This window comes from Podarcis bocagei (genome assembly GCF_964188305.1).
Source record: "Podarcis bocagei genome assembly, chromosome: 2".
NCBI lineage: Eukaryota > Metazoa > Chordata > Lepidosauria > Squamata > Lacertidae > Podarcis > Podarcis bocagei.
In genome coordinates, this window is record NC_138126.1 from 90,492,284 (window position 1) to 90,509,832 (window position 17,549).

At 43.6% G+C, this 17,549-nt stretch overlaps 1 protein-coding gene and 1 long non-coding RNA gene across 8 annotated transcripts in view; one reads left to right on the forward strand and one right to left on the reverse strand.

Moving 5' to 3' along the window:
* The first annotated feature begins 174 nt into the window (after window positions 1–174).
* The window catches only part of LOC308582298, a 37,274-nt gene continuing 19,899 nt past the window's right edge, over window positions 175–17,549 (forward strand). For all 3 annotated transcript variants that reach the window (XR_014005609.1, XR_014005610.1, XR_014005611.1), the window contains exons 1-2: window positions 175–310; window positions 2,911–2,968. This is a non-coding gene — a long non-coding RNA (uncharacterized lncRNA). The remainder of the gene's footprint in view (window positions 311–2,910; window positions 2,969–17,549) is intronic.
* BRD4 (bromodomain containing 4) overlaps window positions 11,416–17,549 on the reverse strand; it is a 76,825-nt gene continuing 70,691 nt past the window's right edge. For all 5 annotated transcript variants that reach the window (XM_081185281.1, XM_081185277.1, XM_081185280.1 and 2 more), the window contains exons 16-21: window positions 15,785–15,897; window positions 15,444–15,600; window positions 15,160–15,287; window positions 14,780–14,991; window positions 14,179–14,440; window positions 11,416–12,783 (exon numbers count right to left, since the gene is read on the reverse strand). In XM_081185281.1, coding sequence (XP_081041407.1) covers window positions 12,715–12,783; window positions 14,179–14,440; window positions 14,780–14,991; window positions 15,160–15,287; window positions 15,444–15,600; window positions 15,785–15,897 — 941 coding nt within the window. In that variant the 3' untranslated portion in view covers window positions 11,416–12,714. The remainder of the gene's footprint in view (window positions 12,784–14,178; window positions 14,441–14,779; window positions 14,992–15,159; window positions 15,288–15,443; window positions 15,601–15,784; window positions 15,898–17,549) is intronic.

Here is a 17,549-nt window from a genome sequence, read left to right on the forward strand (position 1 = left end):
TTCTGCGCTAGTGGGAAGAAGCTCTGCAGCCGCGGGGGGGGGGGGGAGGCGAAGGAGTTGGAGTGCCTCACGCCTCGGGGCCTCGAGCTCTCCTCAATGCAGCGTCGGGCGCAGAGCTCCGCCCCGTCAGAGCGACCACGAGGGCAAAGCCCGCTCGGGGTTTGAGAGGCGGTTGTTGTTGCTCCCGGCAGCTCCCCGCTCGCCTGGCGGAGCTCAGGGCGCCGCTTTGACTCCGCGCCCGCCGAGAGGGGCCTGACCTCGCCCGAAGGAGACTCCGTTTCTAGCATGGTGGCTGGCAAGAAAGAGCCGGGTATTGGCCGAGTTCTTTTTCCTCAAGAAAACCCCCATCTGTTCAGGCCCGTTTAACTCCCAGGAACCTCGCAGGGATTCAAGGAGGGGAAGTGGCACCCCGCCCGACGCACAAACGGCCTTTTCTTTCATTTAGCTGAAGGGCCCCACTCGGATTCAAACCGTGGGCGTAGTCAAGCCCCACATAATCCATACAGATTTGATGTTCTGCCCCCTAACAAAAATCCTGGCTACGGCCATGGTTCCACCTCAACGCCGACCCATGGTCGTTCCTATAGAGCGGAGTAACCGACCCCGTTGTTAAGACTCCAAGCAGATCCAAATTTAAGTTTTTTTAGCTCTCCCGGGCCCAGAGACTGAGCAAGTTTGCTTTAGTTTTGTTTATATATCTAACAGATCTACCCCCCAAACGGTTTGCCATAAATATTAAAATTACCAATAAAAACAAAGCAATTAAAACATTTAAACATAATTAAAATTACTGGTGAAGGAGATTAAAGCACGTCAACATAGGTGCGTCCTGACAGGTGTACTTTGGGATATAAACAGGAAAAGACAGGAATTCAACCTGGGCGAGTTAAAAGGAACCACCCACATACCACCACAGGTGGATTGGGGCCGAAGCGTATTATTAGTAACAGAACATAATACAAAAATGTAGTTTGATATTAAACAAAACATTCATTCCCAACTAGTTGTATGTTTTACAGTAGGTGTAAAATGCTTGGTCCTACTCATTTGGAGCTTTATAGCTTGCGGGGAAAGCAGCTGGGGAGGGGGAATATAATAAAGTGTATAAAATTATGCATGGTGTAGAGAAAGGGACAATAGGGAAGGTTTCTCCTTCATATAACGTTATAACCTGTTAAATGGTGGGAGATTCAAAAGTACTTCTTAACACAATGCATAGTAATTGCGGAAGTTGCTACCACAGGAAATGGTGATAGTCACCAATTTAGACAGCTTTAAAATGGAATTAAGGGACGCAGGTGGCGCTGTGGGTTAAACCACAGAGCCTAGGGCTTGCCGATCCGAAGGTCGGTGGCTCGAATCCCCGCGACGGGGTGAGCTCCTGTTGCTCGGTCCCTGCTCCTGCCAACCTAGCAGTTCGAAAGCACGTCAAAGTGCAAGTAGATAAGTAGGTACCGCTCCGGCGGGAAGGTAAACGGCATTTCTGTGCACTGCTCTGGTTCACTTAGTCATGCTGGCCACATGACCCGGAAGCTGTACACCAGCTCCCTTGGCCAATAAAGTGAGATGAGCGCCGCAACCCCAAAGTCGGTCACGACTGGACCTAACGGTCAGGGGTCCCTTTACCTTTAGCTTAAAATGGGATTAAATAATTCCTGGAGGGTAGGGTTATCAAGGTCATGGTAGTTGCCTGCTACCTTCATTCTACCTCTGAATACTAGTTCCTTGGTAACAGCAGCAGAGTTCTGTCATGGTCATGCTGTGCTTGTGGGCTTTTCAAGAGTTAAGTTCAGCAATGATAGCTGGTGAAAATATCAGGATGCACATCCTCATTCTCAGGACGCATTAAGCGTCACATGCTAAAATGGGTGGAGGAAACGGAATCCTCTGCTTAGTTCATATGTAAATAGTATTGTTTGTTAGATAAGTTGATTTGGACATCACCAGCTCATGGAGGTTGTGAAATTGCCCGTGAACTGGAGTCCTGATACGTGGTATGCATGTAATAAAAAAACAAAACCATTTTACTTGGAAGGGAGAAATCTGAAAATATATATAACAAATTATTGAATTAAAAACAGAAGCAAAAATGTCAAGAGCCAGCACTAACAATATATTAAAGAGAAAAAGAATACAAAACTTAATGTTTAAAAAGGAATGTTTTCAAGCTATTCCCCTCCAAAAAACACACATTGCTTCCCCAGATTTCCTGTTGTAAAAAAAGAGCAAGGGACAAAGCTGAGTTATTGCTTCCCCTCCCCAAGGTGCTTTCAGCTATAAATCATTGGTGAACAGAAAGATTTAAAAAGTTGAATTCCACCCTTGCACATGGCAGAAACCAGTGTTTTACATCTGGCTCTGGCCTCAATACCATCAGAAACCACAAGGCTTCACTCACTGCACCTCCCTGGTATAAGAACTATTTGTTTCAATGATTGGTACCAACCACACCATAATTATTCAACTAAATGGGTGGCATTAAGTGAACCCTTACATTACTGAGCTATTCCCATGCAATCTTGGGGACTGAAATGTGTCAGAAAATGGGGACTCCCTCTTTCAGTGGCATGTTCCTGCAAAAGTGGGTGGGAAGCCAGGTATACTTGCCCTGGGACTTGAAGGACTAAGTTGGCAGGAGGCGGCCTCCATGGACCAGCTGCTTTTTTGTTTGAGTTTATAACTTTATTCTGACAAGACACTTCCCAGGCTTCAGACAAGCTCTGCATGGGCCTGCCACTGGAGTATCACAATTGTTCAAATACTTGCAACATGTTGTAGAAAATAGACATTTGATAAAACATGGTCAAAATCCTGATTACTGAGACATCTATCTGCTCAGAAGTTAAGTTGCAGGCCTAGGCTATCCTGCTGCTTATATGCCTGACCTTACCTATTTGTTTCATCCTTCAGATGACAGCTTCAGATGTCAGTTTTCCCAGGAGAATACTCAGCTCCCAGTGCAAAACAGGTAAGAAACACAAGACTGCGCAGTTGTGTTAGGGATACTTGCAGCTCTAGGAATAGTCCTAGGTGTCACCATTAAAACCAGCTCTTCAGCACTTTGGACAATTCAATAATAAAACAAAGTTGCTTATTATATCTGCAACAAAATGTTGCAGTATGGAGTGCTGTCTTCCAGGGTACGCTTATCCATCATCCCTCCATGTGTTCTTATTCCCAAACTTAAAACAGCATTCTGTGGCCACTGAGTGTGCTCAATCTCATTGAACTGTGTTTCCACCCACATCCCACATGTCTCTTGTACTTCCTCCATGCCAGCTGATACTTTCCTTGGTGTGCACAAATGAACACAAATGTGCCATCTATAGGCTTAAGATGACTATTGCTGCTAGTGTGGCTAAGAACATGTCACTCGCGTTATTAGCAGCTACAGTGGTGCCTCGCAAGACGAAAAGAATTCGTTCCGCGAGTCTTTTCGTCTTGCGATGTTTTTCATCTTGTGAAGCACGGTCCGTCGCAACTGCGCCTCTTCAAGCGGCTTAAAAAAAAAAGCGCAAGACGTTTTCGTCTTGCGAAGCAAGCCCATAGGGAAATTCGTCTAGCGAAGCGACGCAAAACCGAAAAACCCTTTCGTCTAGCGAGTTTTTCGTCTTGCGAGGCATTCGTCTTGCGGGGCACCACTGTATAATGAATGTATCCTCAGTTAAGGATTACAGACTTATTGGCAATACAGTGGTATCTCGGGTTAAGTACTTAATTTGTTCCGGAGGTGCGTTCTTAACCTGAAACTGTTGTTAACCTGAAGCACCACTGGAGCCCGATTTCTGTTCTCATCCTGAAGCAAAGTTCTTAACCTGAAGCACTATTTCTGGGTTAGCGGAGTGTGTAACCTGAGGCATATGTAACCTGAAGTGTATGTAACCCAAGGTACCACTGTAATTACTTGTGGTACATGGGAACATTTCCAGAACTTGCCATTACTAGGAACGGGTATATAATACCAGGGCTTTTTTTAAAGCTGGAACTCAGCAGAACCTTTTTGGTGCGTTCTGGCAGCCTTTCAGCTCAACAAATTTGGGTGGATGCTCAGCAAGCTTCACCACCTCTTTCTAGAACCCCCCCCCCATACTACTATATGCAAACTGATACTGATGTGCATCTGATATGAATAATAATGTGCTTGTTTGTATACTGTTATAAATAACAAGCTATGGCCTCTTAAACTATGTGTGTGGAGTTATTGGTTTTGTTTGTTATTATGGTATGCGTTTCTGTGGTTTTATATTGTAAACTGCCCTGTGATCTTCTAATGGATGTTATAGAAATTTAACAATACGCTCTAGTAAGGGAGCCTGTCAATAACCCATTTGATTATATGAGGTATAATCATTCCACCAGTATGAAGAGAATTGTATCATTGTGTGTACCCTGTGGTAATAATAATGAAAATTGATATTAATCGTGTGTGTATGAAAATCAGCTCATGTGTTTGTTTCAATGTCAGCTTTAATTTCCCACCCCTGTCAGAAGAGTTTTGAAGTATGTTCACCTTCCAGGATTGAGGAGAGGTACCCCGTCTGCTGTCATACATAAAACCCATAAAAAGCAAGCTCATTGGCATACTGGGACTTACTCTGCCTCACAAGCAAGGTCTGGTGGAGTGGATAAAATCAGCAATTGCAGCAGAAGCTCACCTAGGGTAGGCAACCACACCCTCTCCCTTCTAGGGGAAAGGCAGGGTGGTGCTTTGCTCTTTCCCCTCAGCAACGCCAACTGTCTCCACGAATCGTGGAGAAATTGGCAGTAGCGGGCAGCCATGGGAATAGCACTCCACTGCAGCTGCTGCCAGTATTGCCGGCTGCTGCCTGTACTACATACAAAACCATTTGTAGTAAAAAGTATGACAATCCAGTAGTCTGTTGTAAAGTGGGACTAATAGCAGAGTTTTTTTCCAATTTGTAACACTTCCCTTGAAAGAGGGGTCATCTGATCAAAATCCCCTTTAAATCTGCGAATTGGGGAGATCACACAGAACAGAGACTTGAATGTTTTATAGTTCTTCCTTCTACTAGTGGTTTTGTAGGCACTTGCACACTGAGCATCACTGATTCCCCATTTTATATTCTGGCCATGCAACCCTATTACTATTGCTCTGATATTTGATGTAGTCAGTCACATAGCAGCTTCAAACGGTTGTCACATCACTACTGTTTTTATCATTTCTGTAGCAATGGAGTGCCCATCATGATAATTCATCATTGCCAAAATACCAGCTGTTCTAGCGTTTTAAACTTTGAGCAGAATGCAGGAGTGTATCTCCTGGCAGGGGCAGGTTGTAAGGAACATGTTACAGCCCTTTCAAGTATTTCCACTTGTTCCTCAGTGATTTCTGGATACAGTTCAACTCAAGATGCTAGTTTGGGTTGCAAAGCCCTTTGATGGTGTACGCCTCTTAAAGATGCTGGTGGTCTTAACACTCAGCTGATACCAGCCTGCTTGAGATTAACATCTGTGTACACTCTCGATGGCAACTTCTGCAATTGCAGGACTTCCTTCCCCTGAAGACTCGGCAGCATCTGAGTATGTTTCAGGATTGTTGTAAACCTTTTTTATTTGGACTGGTTGTAAGCAGCTATGGATAGGGAGGTTGGATAATGGGTTATATAAAACAATAATAAAAAAACTTACTAGTTGGTATTTTTTTACAAAAGTTCACTCAAAGTGAATTAACAACAGCAAATGAATGAATGAATAACATACATTAAAACTAGCATAAAATGAAATAGAGAAAAAATCTAAATCATATTTAAAGGCAGGACACAATTCACTCACTCGAGGCAGGTAGATTATGGGGGTTATGGCACACTGCTGACCTTATAACATCCTCTGGACCCTTGCCCCTCTTGGCTGATAAAAGCTAGCAGGGAGGTGATTAATGCCTCCTTGTGAGAGGGGGTGGTCCCTGCCTGCTTGAAGGAGGTAGTGGTAAAACCGCTCAAGAAACCCTCCTTCAGTTCAGAAAATCTAACAACTACCAGCCAGTTGCTAACTTCCCTTTCATGAGCAAGGTTCTTGAGTGGGTGGTCGCAGATCATACTCAGGTGCTCTTGGAAGAAACTGATTTTCTAGATCCATTTCAAAGATGGTTTAGGCCAAAGTTTGGCACAGACACTGCTTTGGTTGCCCAGTTTGAGGATCTGTGTCAGGAGACAGGAAATGTGTCCCTGTTAACTCTCTTTAACTTCTCAGCAGCTTTCAATACCATCAACCATGGTATCCTTCTGGAGCGGCTGTCCAAATTAAGGATGGGTGGCACTGTTTTTGCAGTGGTTCCAGTCCTACTTGGATGGACATTTCTGGAGGATAAAGTGTGGTTTTTTTGCGTCATGGACCCTTCAGTGTGGGGTTCCTCAGGATTTGCTTTTCCCCCTATGCTGCTTAACATTTACATGAAACTGCTGAGTGGGGTTATGCAGATGTTTGGAGTATGTTGTCAGCAATATGCTGATGACACTCAGCTCTAGTTTTCCTTTACATCTACAGGTATGGCAGTGGATGTGCTGGAATGTTGTCTTGCCTTGGTAATTAACTGGATGAGAACTAACAAATTGCAGTTCAATCCAGGTAAGACTGAAGCGGTTCTTTAGACTGGGTGGATGGGAGGTTGTCTGCTGTTGATGGCGTTACACTCCCTCTGAACGAGCAGGTATGTAGCTTGGGGGGTGGGTACTTCTTGATCCTTTGCTGTCACTTGAGGCTGAAGTGGCCTCAGTGGAATGGAGTGCTTTTCATCAGCTTCAGCTGGTGGCCCAGCTGTGCCCCTATCTGGGCAGGGATAGCCTAACTTCTGTGGTCTACTTCTAGGTTAGATTACTGACATGCGTTATATGTAGGGCTGCCTTTGAAGTCAGTTTGGAAACTTCAGTTGGTGCAGAATTCAGTGGCCAGGTTGGTCATGGGGCCAAGCCGGTTTGAGTATATTACACCGATCCTGACCTGACTTCACTAGCTGCCAATTAGCTTCCAGGCCCAATTCAAAGTGCTGGTTTTGACCTATAAAGCCTTTAATGGCTCAGGACTGCAATATCTCAAGGATCACCTCTCGCCATATGAATTGACCTGGAAACTGCATTCATCATATGAGCCCTTCTTCATGCGCTTCCTCCATGAGAGGGTGGCAACAACAGAAGGAGCATTTTCTGCAGTGGATCTCCATTTGTGGTGTGCTCTCCCCAGGAAGGTCCAGCTGGCGCCATCATTATCCACCTTTAGCTGCCTAGCAAATACATTCCTCTTCAACCAGGCCTTGGGCTAATAGATATCCTATACCCTTTAAAATGTGTTGGGCAGGAGGAACAGAGGTTACTGGTGTTTTGGTTTTGTGCTTATTTTTATTATATATTTTGTGCTTTAATCTTGTATTTTTATGCTGTGAACAGCCCTGAGATCTATACAAGTTTAATATAAATAAATAAACAAAACATCCTGTTTCTAGTACTGTCTGGCAGCTTTGGATTTTGACTGTGGTCTCCTATTTTAATGGGTTGCAGTCCTGATATTTCAACATTTGGTATGGGGCAGACTTAATTTTTTTAAAATAAGCATTTATATACCATCAACTTATAAAAAACAATAAGATAATTAAAACATCATGAAATTATAAAATTATTAAATACAGAACAAATTAGTTTATTCATCAGAGCATATATAGGTTGCAGTGCTGATATTTCAGCATTTGGTATGGGGTAGATTTGAAATATTATTAGAAAACTAATTGCAGTGGCAATTTCTGTACTGGGGAGGGCTTTCAGAGAACTGAGCTTGTACAACATGCAACTGAAATTTGAACTGTGAGGGAAACCAGTTGATGAGCTGGGACCCAACATTCAGTGTAGCCTTTGCCAAGTCTTCCTGTACAAGAGCAAAAGATCAAAGAAAAAAAGTGTACTTCATATCTTCAGTACAAATGTTTATTTTTTGCAATGAGAACTGCACAAAAAACCTTTAGTATATAAGTGAAAATTCTATGAATTCCCTTCTACAAATGTCTAAAGTGTTTAATACAAGTTTCAAATTCACTGACATAATTATTTGCCAAGCGTTCCGTGCATTAAGTACAGTGGGATTGTACATTTCTCTTATTCATTTGTACAAGACTGAAGAAGGGGAAAAAATAAACAAGATTACATCATTTAGGCTAGACTCCTACATCTAATGTCTGTAATTGTTAAAATCATACATGGGGTTGGGGGAAGAAAGGGAAATTAAATATGTCTCAGTCTGAATGACAACCAAATTATAAACACAAACATTTTGTAAAAACAGAAAAATAAAACACAAGAATAGCAAAAAATACCTTTGGCAGAAAAAAAAGAATCATGTCCCAACTAACGATATCACCCTATGTTCATCATTCAGAAATGTGTAAAAATAAAATACCAAGTACAGCTTTTAAAAAATTAAAGTAGATAGGTGCAAGCCTGTAAACATTTCAAGAAGTTTGCAAAAGATAGAAAGGAGGGGAGGAGAGTGAGGAAGAAGGAGACAGCTGAGTAAGCCACCAATCTAAAAAACTCTATCACTACTTGGAACTCTCAACTACCGACAAGGTTTGGCAAATGTCAAATGCAAAAAGAGGGGTTAACATTAAAAAAGGACTAACCTCACTACTGACTAGATACAAGGGGTGTTGTTCTTTGCATACATATAAATTATATATTTTTAAAATTTTACAGCCGAGGGTGCTCTCTTGGTAGAAGTTCCAGCATCTCCATTTTGTTATGCCTTTATTTTTGTCAGTATGGTGCGGTTTTATTATGTACAATTGTGATGAGCTCATGTGTGACCAACTCTTACAGTGGATGTGAGCTCATCTGTGATCAACTCTTACAGCGGATGTGCACTAAAAGTACCCCAAAAACCCTGAGCTTAAAATTAAAGGAGGGAGATGATCATCCAAAGTGCTTCGTAAAAAGGGCAAGTGGGGGTGGGGGAGACATGGGGGCAAGGAATACTGTGAGAAAGGACTGGCAATGGAAATGAAAAGATCAGAACAACGTTCAGAAGGGAAGCCAAAGTTCCTACTTCCCCATCAAAGATCTGCACAAAAAGAGCCAAGAGGAGAATATTAAGGCCAGTTAATGAACTTGTGGTAAATAGGATGCGCCAGTGGCACAGGGAAGAGGAGGGGATGCAAGGGGCTCTTTCTACTTAATTCTGAGCCGTAGCCACAGTAACATGAGCCCCCTTTCCCTGACAATTTCTGGGATACAATTTAAAACCAAGGGCTAATCCATCAATTAAACCTTCACAAAGAATCTGTGTGAGTGAGAGATTCAACATCTCGTTCATTCTGAAGTAATAATGCTCACACGCCAGCAGTTAAAGGGTGGAAGCTAGTTTTGTGTACAATCCAGCGTACTGTGACTACCTTTATGTTGGTCCAAAAAACGAACAGCTACACGTTCCCAAGCATACAGTGACCCCCCCCAGGCCAGTGCACAGTCCTCAGAAACCCAGCATCCTTTGGACTACACAGTTGCATTTTAAAGCTAAGGGCAATTATTGGCCAGAAGTCTAGCCCACTCCTAATACAGATCTGCTGGGCTTGGAGATGGAAGTGCAAACACCCCCTTGGCCTTCTCAAGACTGGCAACTACCAGGAAGAAGGAGAACACAGACAACATTTTGCTTGCTTTAAGCAACTCATGGTGGCAGAAAGCTTGACCAACACCTACTTGCACATCCTTTCAGCAAGGTAATACTCGACAGCCTTCACAGAGGCTATCTTGGGAGCATCTCTTCTTTAGACACCCCTTCACTCCCTCAAAGTACCCAACTGTCTGGTACTCTACACAGAAAAGCTTGGAGATCTTCTAATGATGTAGAGTTAAAAAGGCACCTTTAGGTAAAAATTCAGTGTGAAGACCAACAGCTCACAAGAATACCAAAGAATCACTGGCCCCTAAATTCAGTCTGTTCCCTTCAGTACATGGCTACTGCTCCATGCACCTCTGACAACTAAGGGCATAGAGATTTAATTGCTCATTGAAAGGCCAAGTCCAAAGTTAGGCTGGGAATGGGTGACACATGGTCTGCCATGCCATCTGACAGTGGCAGCCTATAGCCTGGTATTGGAGCTGTGCAGCAGGCCACAATACACACCTGTTGCAAAAAGACCTGAGATTGATGCTGAAAAGGACCAAAAGATGCAAGGGCAATACTAATCAGAGGCAGTTGAGAGCTACCTTAGGTATCGCCTTTCCCACTCCTCCCAATACACTGGAAAATCACATGAGGAGTAAGGGTAGTACAGTCTTTTCCAGGTCTGGAGACATGAAGGTAGCCCAGCATAAGTTGCTACCTATATTTATGTCATTTTGGACACCACCCTTTTCACAACATACATATTATATAATACAAGGCTGAGTTTATCTCCCATTTGGCCAGTTATAATCTAGTTGGGCAATGCATCTCATATGAGTGAAAAGATGATGGCAAATTATGCAAACTGTCTTTCAAAACTTATGTCATATGGGAAAATAGGGGTGTCTTTGGCTGAACGCGCAGAAGTGAGGTTGGTTTGAGGTGTTCACGCAAAGTGATAGCATCCTCTACAGCAGCTAGCCAGGGAGGGCCCGAGCTGCCAGGAATAAGTACACTGAATAACAGTGTTCGATAGCCCAACCCCACTGACCCAGACTCAGGACAGTTTCTGTCAGAACAGTCACATTTTGTCAAGAGAGGTATCAACACAAGCTCTACACTGTCAAATTCTGGGGCCAGGAGGTCCTCCGAGAACACTTGTTTGGAGGAAGAGTACAGAAAGGTGAACTATCTATTCCTTCCTCTCCTTTCACTGGATCCTCCAGGGGTCAGCTGCAGCCAGTCCAAATGCACCAAACCTAAGCACTTTTCAGGCAGCCAAATTTAAAAGAAAGTATTTCACTGACAACATGGGACTTGTCCAAGGCTTGGAGGACCATTGTCCATAAGCAGACAAACCTTGCCTCTTTCTCATTGCAACTGAAGTGGACCAATTTTCACTGCTGGAAGCTACATCATACATTTGCCAAGATTTGTCCACTGCAGGAAGAGGAAGTAACTGAGAGCAATCCCTGCATGGTCTTTTCCAACTTTTGGAAAGTTCTACAGCATGAAACCAGCCATGGGGTAAGATGCCTTCTGGGAAAGTCTCTTCTGAGAAGGCACCAACTGCTTGATACTTTGTCTTCCTACAGTTTCTAGGGAATTCTGTTGCTTTAGGATTGCTCCCAGGGAAAGCTTTTCCCAGGTTTGTGACAAGACAGAAACCCTGCTAATTGTGGCCGGAGAATTCCCTTCTCTGCTGGAACAAGACAGGTGAGGGGGCAAGCTGTCCTTTTGCAGCTTTACCCCCTTAAGTAATTTTTCATCACAAGCAGGATTTAAAAGAAATGTCAGTACGACACCAACTTTAAAAAAAAAGAGATGAGTTTATTCCATGATCAGTACAGACCAAATGCATATTCACCGTATTAAAGTAAAACCAATTAATTACTCCAGAGATTGGCCAATACTGACACACCAGTATTGTACTGTATAGTGGGTATTTATGGCACATAAACTTGGAACAATTCAAAGAGTAAAATGGAAAAAACACACTAAAGGTGCTGGGAAAACGATCACTGCTAGTGTGTGAGAGAACTCAACTGAAGGCAAGAGGAGCAGGCCTTCCTGCTGATCCAAGTCCACTCCCACTCCCTCCTTGGAGCTGCTCCTTTGCTGTATAAAAACTAATTTAACAGACTCCATGACATTTAAAACCCAAAATGTATCTTTCTGGTATTACAGTTAAAAATATAGATGAAAAGTCTGGAACTGAGCAAAATATAAGCAGTGTCTTTACAGAGTTTGGTGGGCTCACCAATAAAACTCAAACAAATATATGCCAACTATATTCACTATACAATACAGCCACAGTCAAACACTATTGACAGGGTGGGAGATACCCCTGGTGCTAATGTTTTCCCCACTCCAATCCATAATGAAGAGACAAGAATACCCACTCAAGAGCTGAGCAGTGCCAATTTGTCTGGAGGAAAATAAACAGATTGAAAGAAACTGACTTTGGTTGGTAGTCTAGCTCAGATTCCTGGACCTCCACACAATGCTAAAAACAGAAACCTCACTCAAATCGCCAGGTACACTTGACACCTCCGCTAAATTATTCCCTTTTTCACAAGCGAACACTTACAGAGAATGGCTCCCAGCTACAGGCTTGTGGGAAGTTTAGTTAAAGGCAAAGCCAGTGATGACAGGACTCGGAAACAGCTTGTATGTCTTCTTGTACACAGCCTCTCAATGCAGAGTGTCTTGTGCTGCCAGCACACAGCATTGTAGAGTCAAAGACATTCTGTAACTCAGAACTCTTAAGAATAGAAAAGGGGTGAACAGCATTAAGTCCTGGATATACTGCAAGTAAGTTTGGCATAGAGAATATCAAGTGATCAGGGGCACCCTTCCCGGTAACTGCATGTCCACTGACTCAAACCTAGTACAGAGTTGGCTTGTCTTGGTCTTTCTTTCTTCAGTGAGGCGGGGTGGGGAAGAAAATCACATTGTAAGGCAGACTCTGCTGATCCTTCTGAGGCCGCATCTGTCACACATGCAGAAAGGCTGCAGGAATGCTCTCCTCCCAGCCGCCAACAACACTATGGAGAGTCAAAGATTTGCCAGGAAATTAATGAGTCAGGCAAAGAAAACCAGGCGCTATTAGAAAAGATTCTCTTCAAATATTGCCAGCAAATCACTCTGGAAATTCATGTCGATAGTAGCTGCCATCTGGAAAAGAGGAGAGAAGGCAACAGTCACCCAGGTTTGCAGGACAGGTTATATTCAGATAGCCATCCAGTAGAAAAGGGGGCTTTCTGCTGCAGAACCCACCAGGCAGTGGCAATCACTGGCCTGCTTGGCCAGGCGCACTGTCTCTTCCATAAAGGGGCAGGCTGAGTTCTTGACTCCAGAAAACCTAGTGAATAGCACAGTATGTTTGGCAGGTCTAAGGAAATCATACCAGACAACATTAAAAGGGCTCCGGCAGATGGTGCTTTCTTTTCTGTTATCTATCACACCACTGCCTTATAAAAGAAACAGGATAGAGTGACAGTGTCAGGGAACATGATGTTGAGAAATGTGTGTTGGTATGGGAGAGGGAGAGGAAGAGAGAGAATGAAGGATGCGAAAGTGGGACAAGAAGGAAGTATAATTTAACTTCAAAGTAGACACCTATGGCTTGGCCCTAAGAAGAGCAAGTTGTGTGTATGAAAGGTTAGGTGGAATAAAGGTCCCCCTTGTGCTGAAGACAAATCTGATTAAACCTCAGTGGCCTGGTTCACACATAACACCAAGCCATAGTTTGGTTAGTCTGAGTAGACTCACTAAAATTAATTAACATGGCTAAATTAGGCCTATTAATTTTAATGGGTCTACTTTGAGAAAAACTTAATGCCACCCACAATGTGAAACCATAAGTTGTTGTTGGCTTATGAACATGTCTTGTTTTAACTACAGATAGGGGTTATGTCAAAACCCAACAACTCTGCTTAGCTCTGGTTTGTTAGGCCACTGCACTTCAGATGCTCATCAAGCTACAAAGGCACAAGGCAAGAGTGGCATTTAGAAAATAAACCAAGCTTTCAAGAAACAAGACATGTCTTGTTTGTTCATCCATCTGTGAGATAACTCAGCATTTGCTGAAGCCATTACTACAAACCATGACTTAGCATTATGTGCACATGGAGCAATGACCATGTGTGGACAGTATCTGTACACTTGTAAAATGCAGACTCTGGGAACTTCCATGAAAAGAGTATATTAAATAGAAGGTCAGTAAGAAACAGAAAAAAGAAAAATGTTGAAATTTAGAGAGAGGGAAATCTGAGAGCTTTGTCAATGAATATGGAACAACTATTTCTAGGAGGGACATCTGATTTACAGTCACAACCCTAAACATGTTTACTTTACTCAGAAGTTCCACAACTCAGTGGGACTTAACACATAGGTACATGTACATGGGATTGTAGGCTTAACATGAGAATCCTGTGAAAAAGACTGAGGATCTCTGGCACGTAGTGAGCAAATTAAAAATTATATCAGCAAAGTGAGCCTCTGTTGTTTAGCTTGTTGTCGAAATAGCTTCTCATTCAAACCCCAATAATCCCTTTCTCCCTCACTTACTGCCTCCCTGCGCCTTCGTTCCTGCTCTCGTTTTCTGAGCATCTCTCTCTGTTGGTCCAGCATGGACTGAGAAGCCTGCGGCTGAGAGCTCTGTGCTTGGGGAGCAGAGGCTGCTGCTGACACCTGCTGCTGCTGCTGTTGCTGCTGCTGCTGTGGTGGTGGTGGTGGTGGTTGATGATGCTGTGGTGGCTGCTCCTGGCGCCGTCGGACTTCTTCATGAACTCGACGAGCTTGCTCCAGAGTATCCTCCTCTTCACGACTCCTGCCCAAGACCAAAAGTATCATTAAAACCATACGCTACTCTTTGCATCTTTTCCTTAGCACCTGAGAAGGTACTAACAGCGTCCAGGAATAACATGCTGATTTGAAGGCACTGCTCGACAGCTTGTTAACCGTGAAAATACAAAACAACGGGGGTATAGGATTTCTGCTATAGCTTGACTTCAACCTACCTAACAGCAGGTTGGCATAGCAAAAACAAGTCCTAGCACACCTATGCCAAATTACAGCACCTATGATCATAAAATTATATGAACACAATGAAGCATGTGCTTGCTCCTTACTTGCAGGTGAATGGGTTAGCAGTACAGGCTCCTCTCACCTCATTCTCTCTTGCTCCCGTCTCTGCCGCTCCTTCTCCTTTTCTGCTTGTTCTGCCTGAGCCTTCAAAGCCTTCTCACGCTCCTCCTTTTCCCGGGCTGCCCTCTTGAAGTGCTCAAAGCTGTCGCTGCTGGATTTCACTGTAGAGGATGGTGCAGTGGGGTGCTTCTGCACTAAGCTTGCCCAGGAGCCCATATTCTTTAATTTCAAATCCTGAGGAGGAAAAAGAAGAAGTACATTACAGCTTATAACTATAACTCTCTGTTCCACTAAGAACAGTGTCAGCAATTCAGCCCAGATCGCTAAAATCACATTTTCCAAGGATAGTTATAATACTCTTGATTCACTTTTAGAGACACTTGCTGATAATGGGACTGTTACCTTTTTAGGGGCAACTGGTGTTTTTGGTTCCTGCTTCAGTCTCTCTTTGTCCTGGACTCCAGGTGGTGGATTTTGCTCTGGGGGTCTTATAACAGGCCGCCCACTGTCCACTGGCTTCATCTCTGTTCCTGAAACAACAATAATCACTGTAAAAACCTGTTCCTGTTGGTCGGCACTATAGAAGGATCATGGATCAGTATGAGAAATTTAGCCTTTCCTCTTTTATGTGGACAAATCTACAATGACACATCACACTCGACAAACAGATTTCAATTGTCACTCACGTTGTTGGATATGTGTAGGTGGCTTGATGCTCTCTGGGTGTTTGGGAGGATCCTGCCGCAAGGCTGGGCTGAAAGTCTCATTTCGGATGACTGGGGATTGCATCTTTTCTTCTTTTACCATAGGCTGTGACTGAACCACAGATGCGGCTCTCAGTTCCTGTCACAGCAGGACAAACGCATGTCAATCACAATTTCCTAACGTAGCTTTCCCTGTGTAAGCCCACCCCATCTTGCACTACAAGTGTTTGGCAAATACCTGTTTTCTCACCTTGATAATGTTTTCAAGGTTCATGGGCAAACTGAATTCTGGAAAGTCCTTTACATTCACACTATGTCTTTACCTGTTTTTTTGGCTGGACATTTGGTTGCGGTGGAGACTGATGTTGCAGCCCCTGGAACTGTGGCATCTGTGGGGAATGCATCATGAGAGGAGAAGGTGCTTCTCTCAAATGACCTGTAACAATTCAGCACCAGTCCGTCAGCTTCTTATCACAGTTCAGTCAGAGCCATTAACCAAAAGTTCTGAGATAATGGGCCAATGATCTGCAGTAGAAGTTCTGACCAGAATGTGTTACAACTGGGGTTGGGAACGCCTTTACTAAATTATTAGTTATTTACCAAATATGAGTTCATTAAAAGCATTTTTGCCCTCTAATGTTTTTCAAGCATGTTCAGATTATCATATGCTCATCAATGAATGGAGAATGGGTGTGTTTTGCTGCATACTTGCAGGAATCAGCCCAATGAAGCAATGTGCAAACTAGAGGTTGATCTTTCATTGTCTGCACCATTATGTGGTCTAGCCATAACCTATGTATGTGGATTCTGAATGTGTTTCACAAAAGCTTCAAAATGCTATTTTTCACATTTAATGTTCCCTATCTCCACTCTCATCCCCCCCCTCAGTTCCTGTCAGTGACTTCTGCATGCTACCTATGTCCTGATCAGTATCTGCCAATCAATTAAGTTACCTTCCTTGATGCCTTTCAATTGTTCTTCAAGACCAGAGGTCAGCAACCCAAGGCCCATGGGCATGTTCTGTGGATCAGCGTTGGGATTCTGTGCTCCCCCCCCCCCCCGGCACCATTTTTTCCGCCTTGGAGACCAACTTCTGGAAAAGTGCCAGAAATAGCGTGTGCGCATGCACACAGGTGCTCTTCCGTCCCAGAAGTGTGCCAGAAATAGTGTGTCCTCACCCGGAGGAGCGCCCGTACGCGTGCATACACGCTATTTCTGGTGCACCTCCGGGACAGAGGAGCACTGGAAATAGCTTGAGCGCACGCACGGGTGTGCACACCCTGGCCCACGGAGAGGTCTGCCGGGGAGTGGACCAGCCTGGCCTCAAAAAACGTTGCCGACCCCTGTTCAAAACTATTTTATTTTAGCAAAGCCTTTGCAAAGTCACCCAGACTTCACTTACCTAGTCCTCCATCACTATGTGACTCTGTCCTTTCCCATCCAAACTACAAATGAGTTAATACTTGACTTTTCCCTTTTTCCATTTCAGTTTTGTCTGTTTATTGTACACTGCAAGCTCCTTAGGAAGAGTTAATATTATATACAGTACATACGTGCTCAATGAATGTTAGCTATGAAGAGGAAGAAGTGAAAACCCAGACAAAACACTTCACTATGCCTCATTAAGAAATCCAGCACTATGACTGTGAAAACATTTTCTGGCTCTTCTGTCCTACAGTGAGCACATTATAGCACCTTAACTTTTGCTCCTACAGTGCCTGCAGGAACAATGATTAAAGTGCTATATTTTTCCCAAGGTGTCATCATTCAGCAGCGGACTCTTTCGGTTAATTACAGATGAGGCACCATTTACACTGTATTAGTCCTTTTGAGATATCATAACCGGTGTTCGAAACTCCCATTGTTCTAGGCTAGGCATATTTTGTGACAGGGAATTTCATTAGTATGAGCAGTTTGAGCAGTTTCTGAGCTCTGGGTACAGTACTGCACCTAAGATTTCAGATTAAAATGGCGGAATGGAAGGAAAGGAGGACCTTTTTCTGCCTCCCCACTTCCAGCTACTCTCAGAAGACTGGAGAAGAGAACCTCTTAAGAATATTAGGGGGGTGGGCAGGGGAAGGAACATAA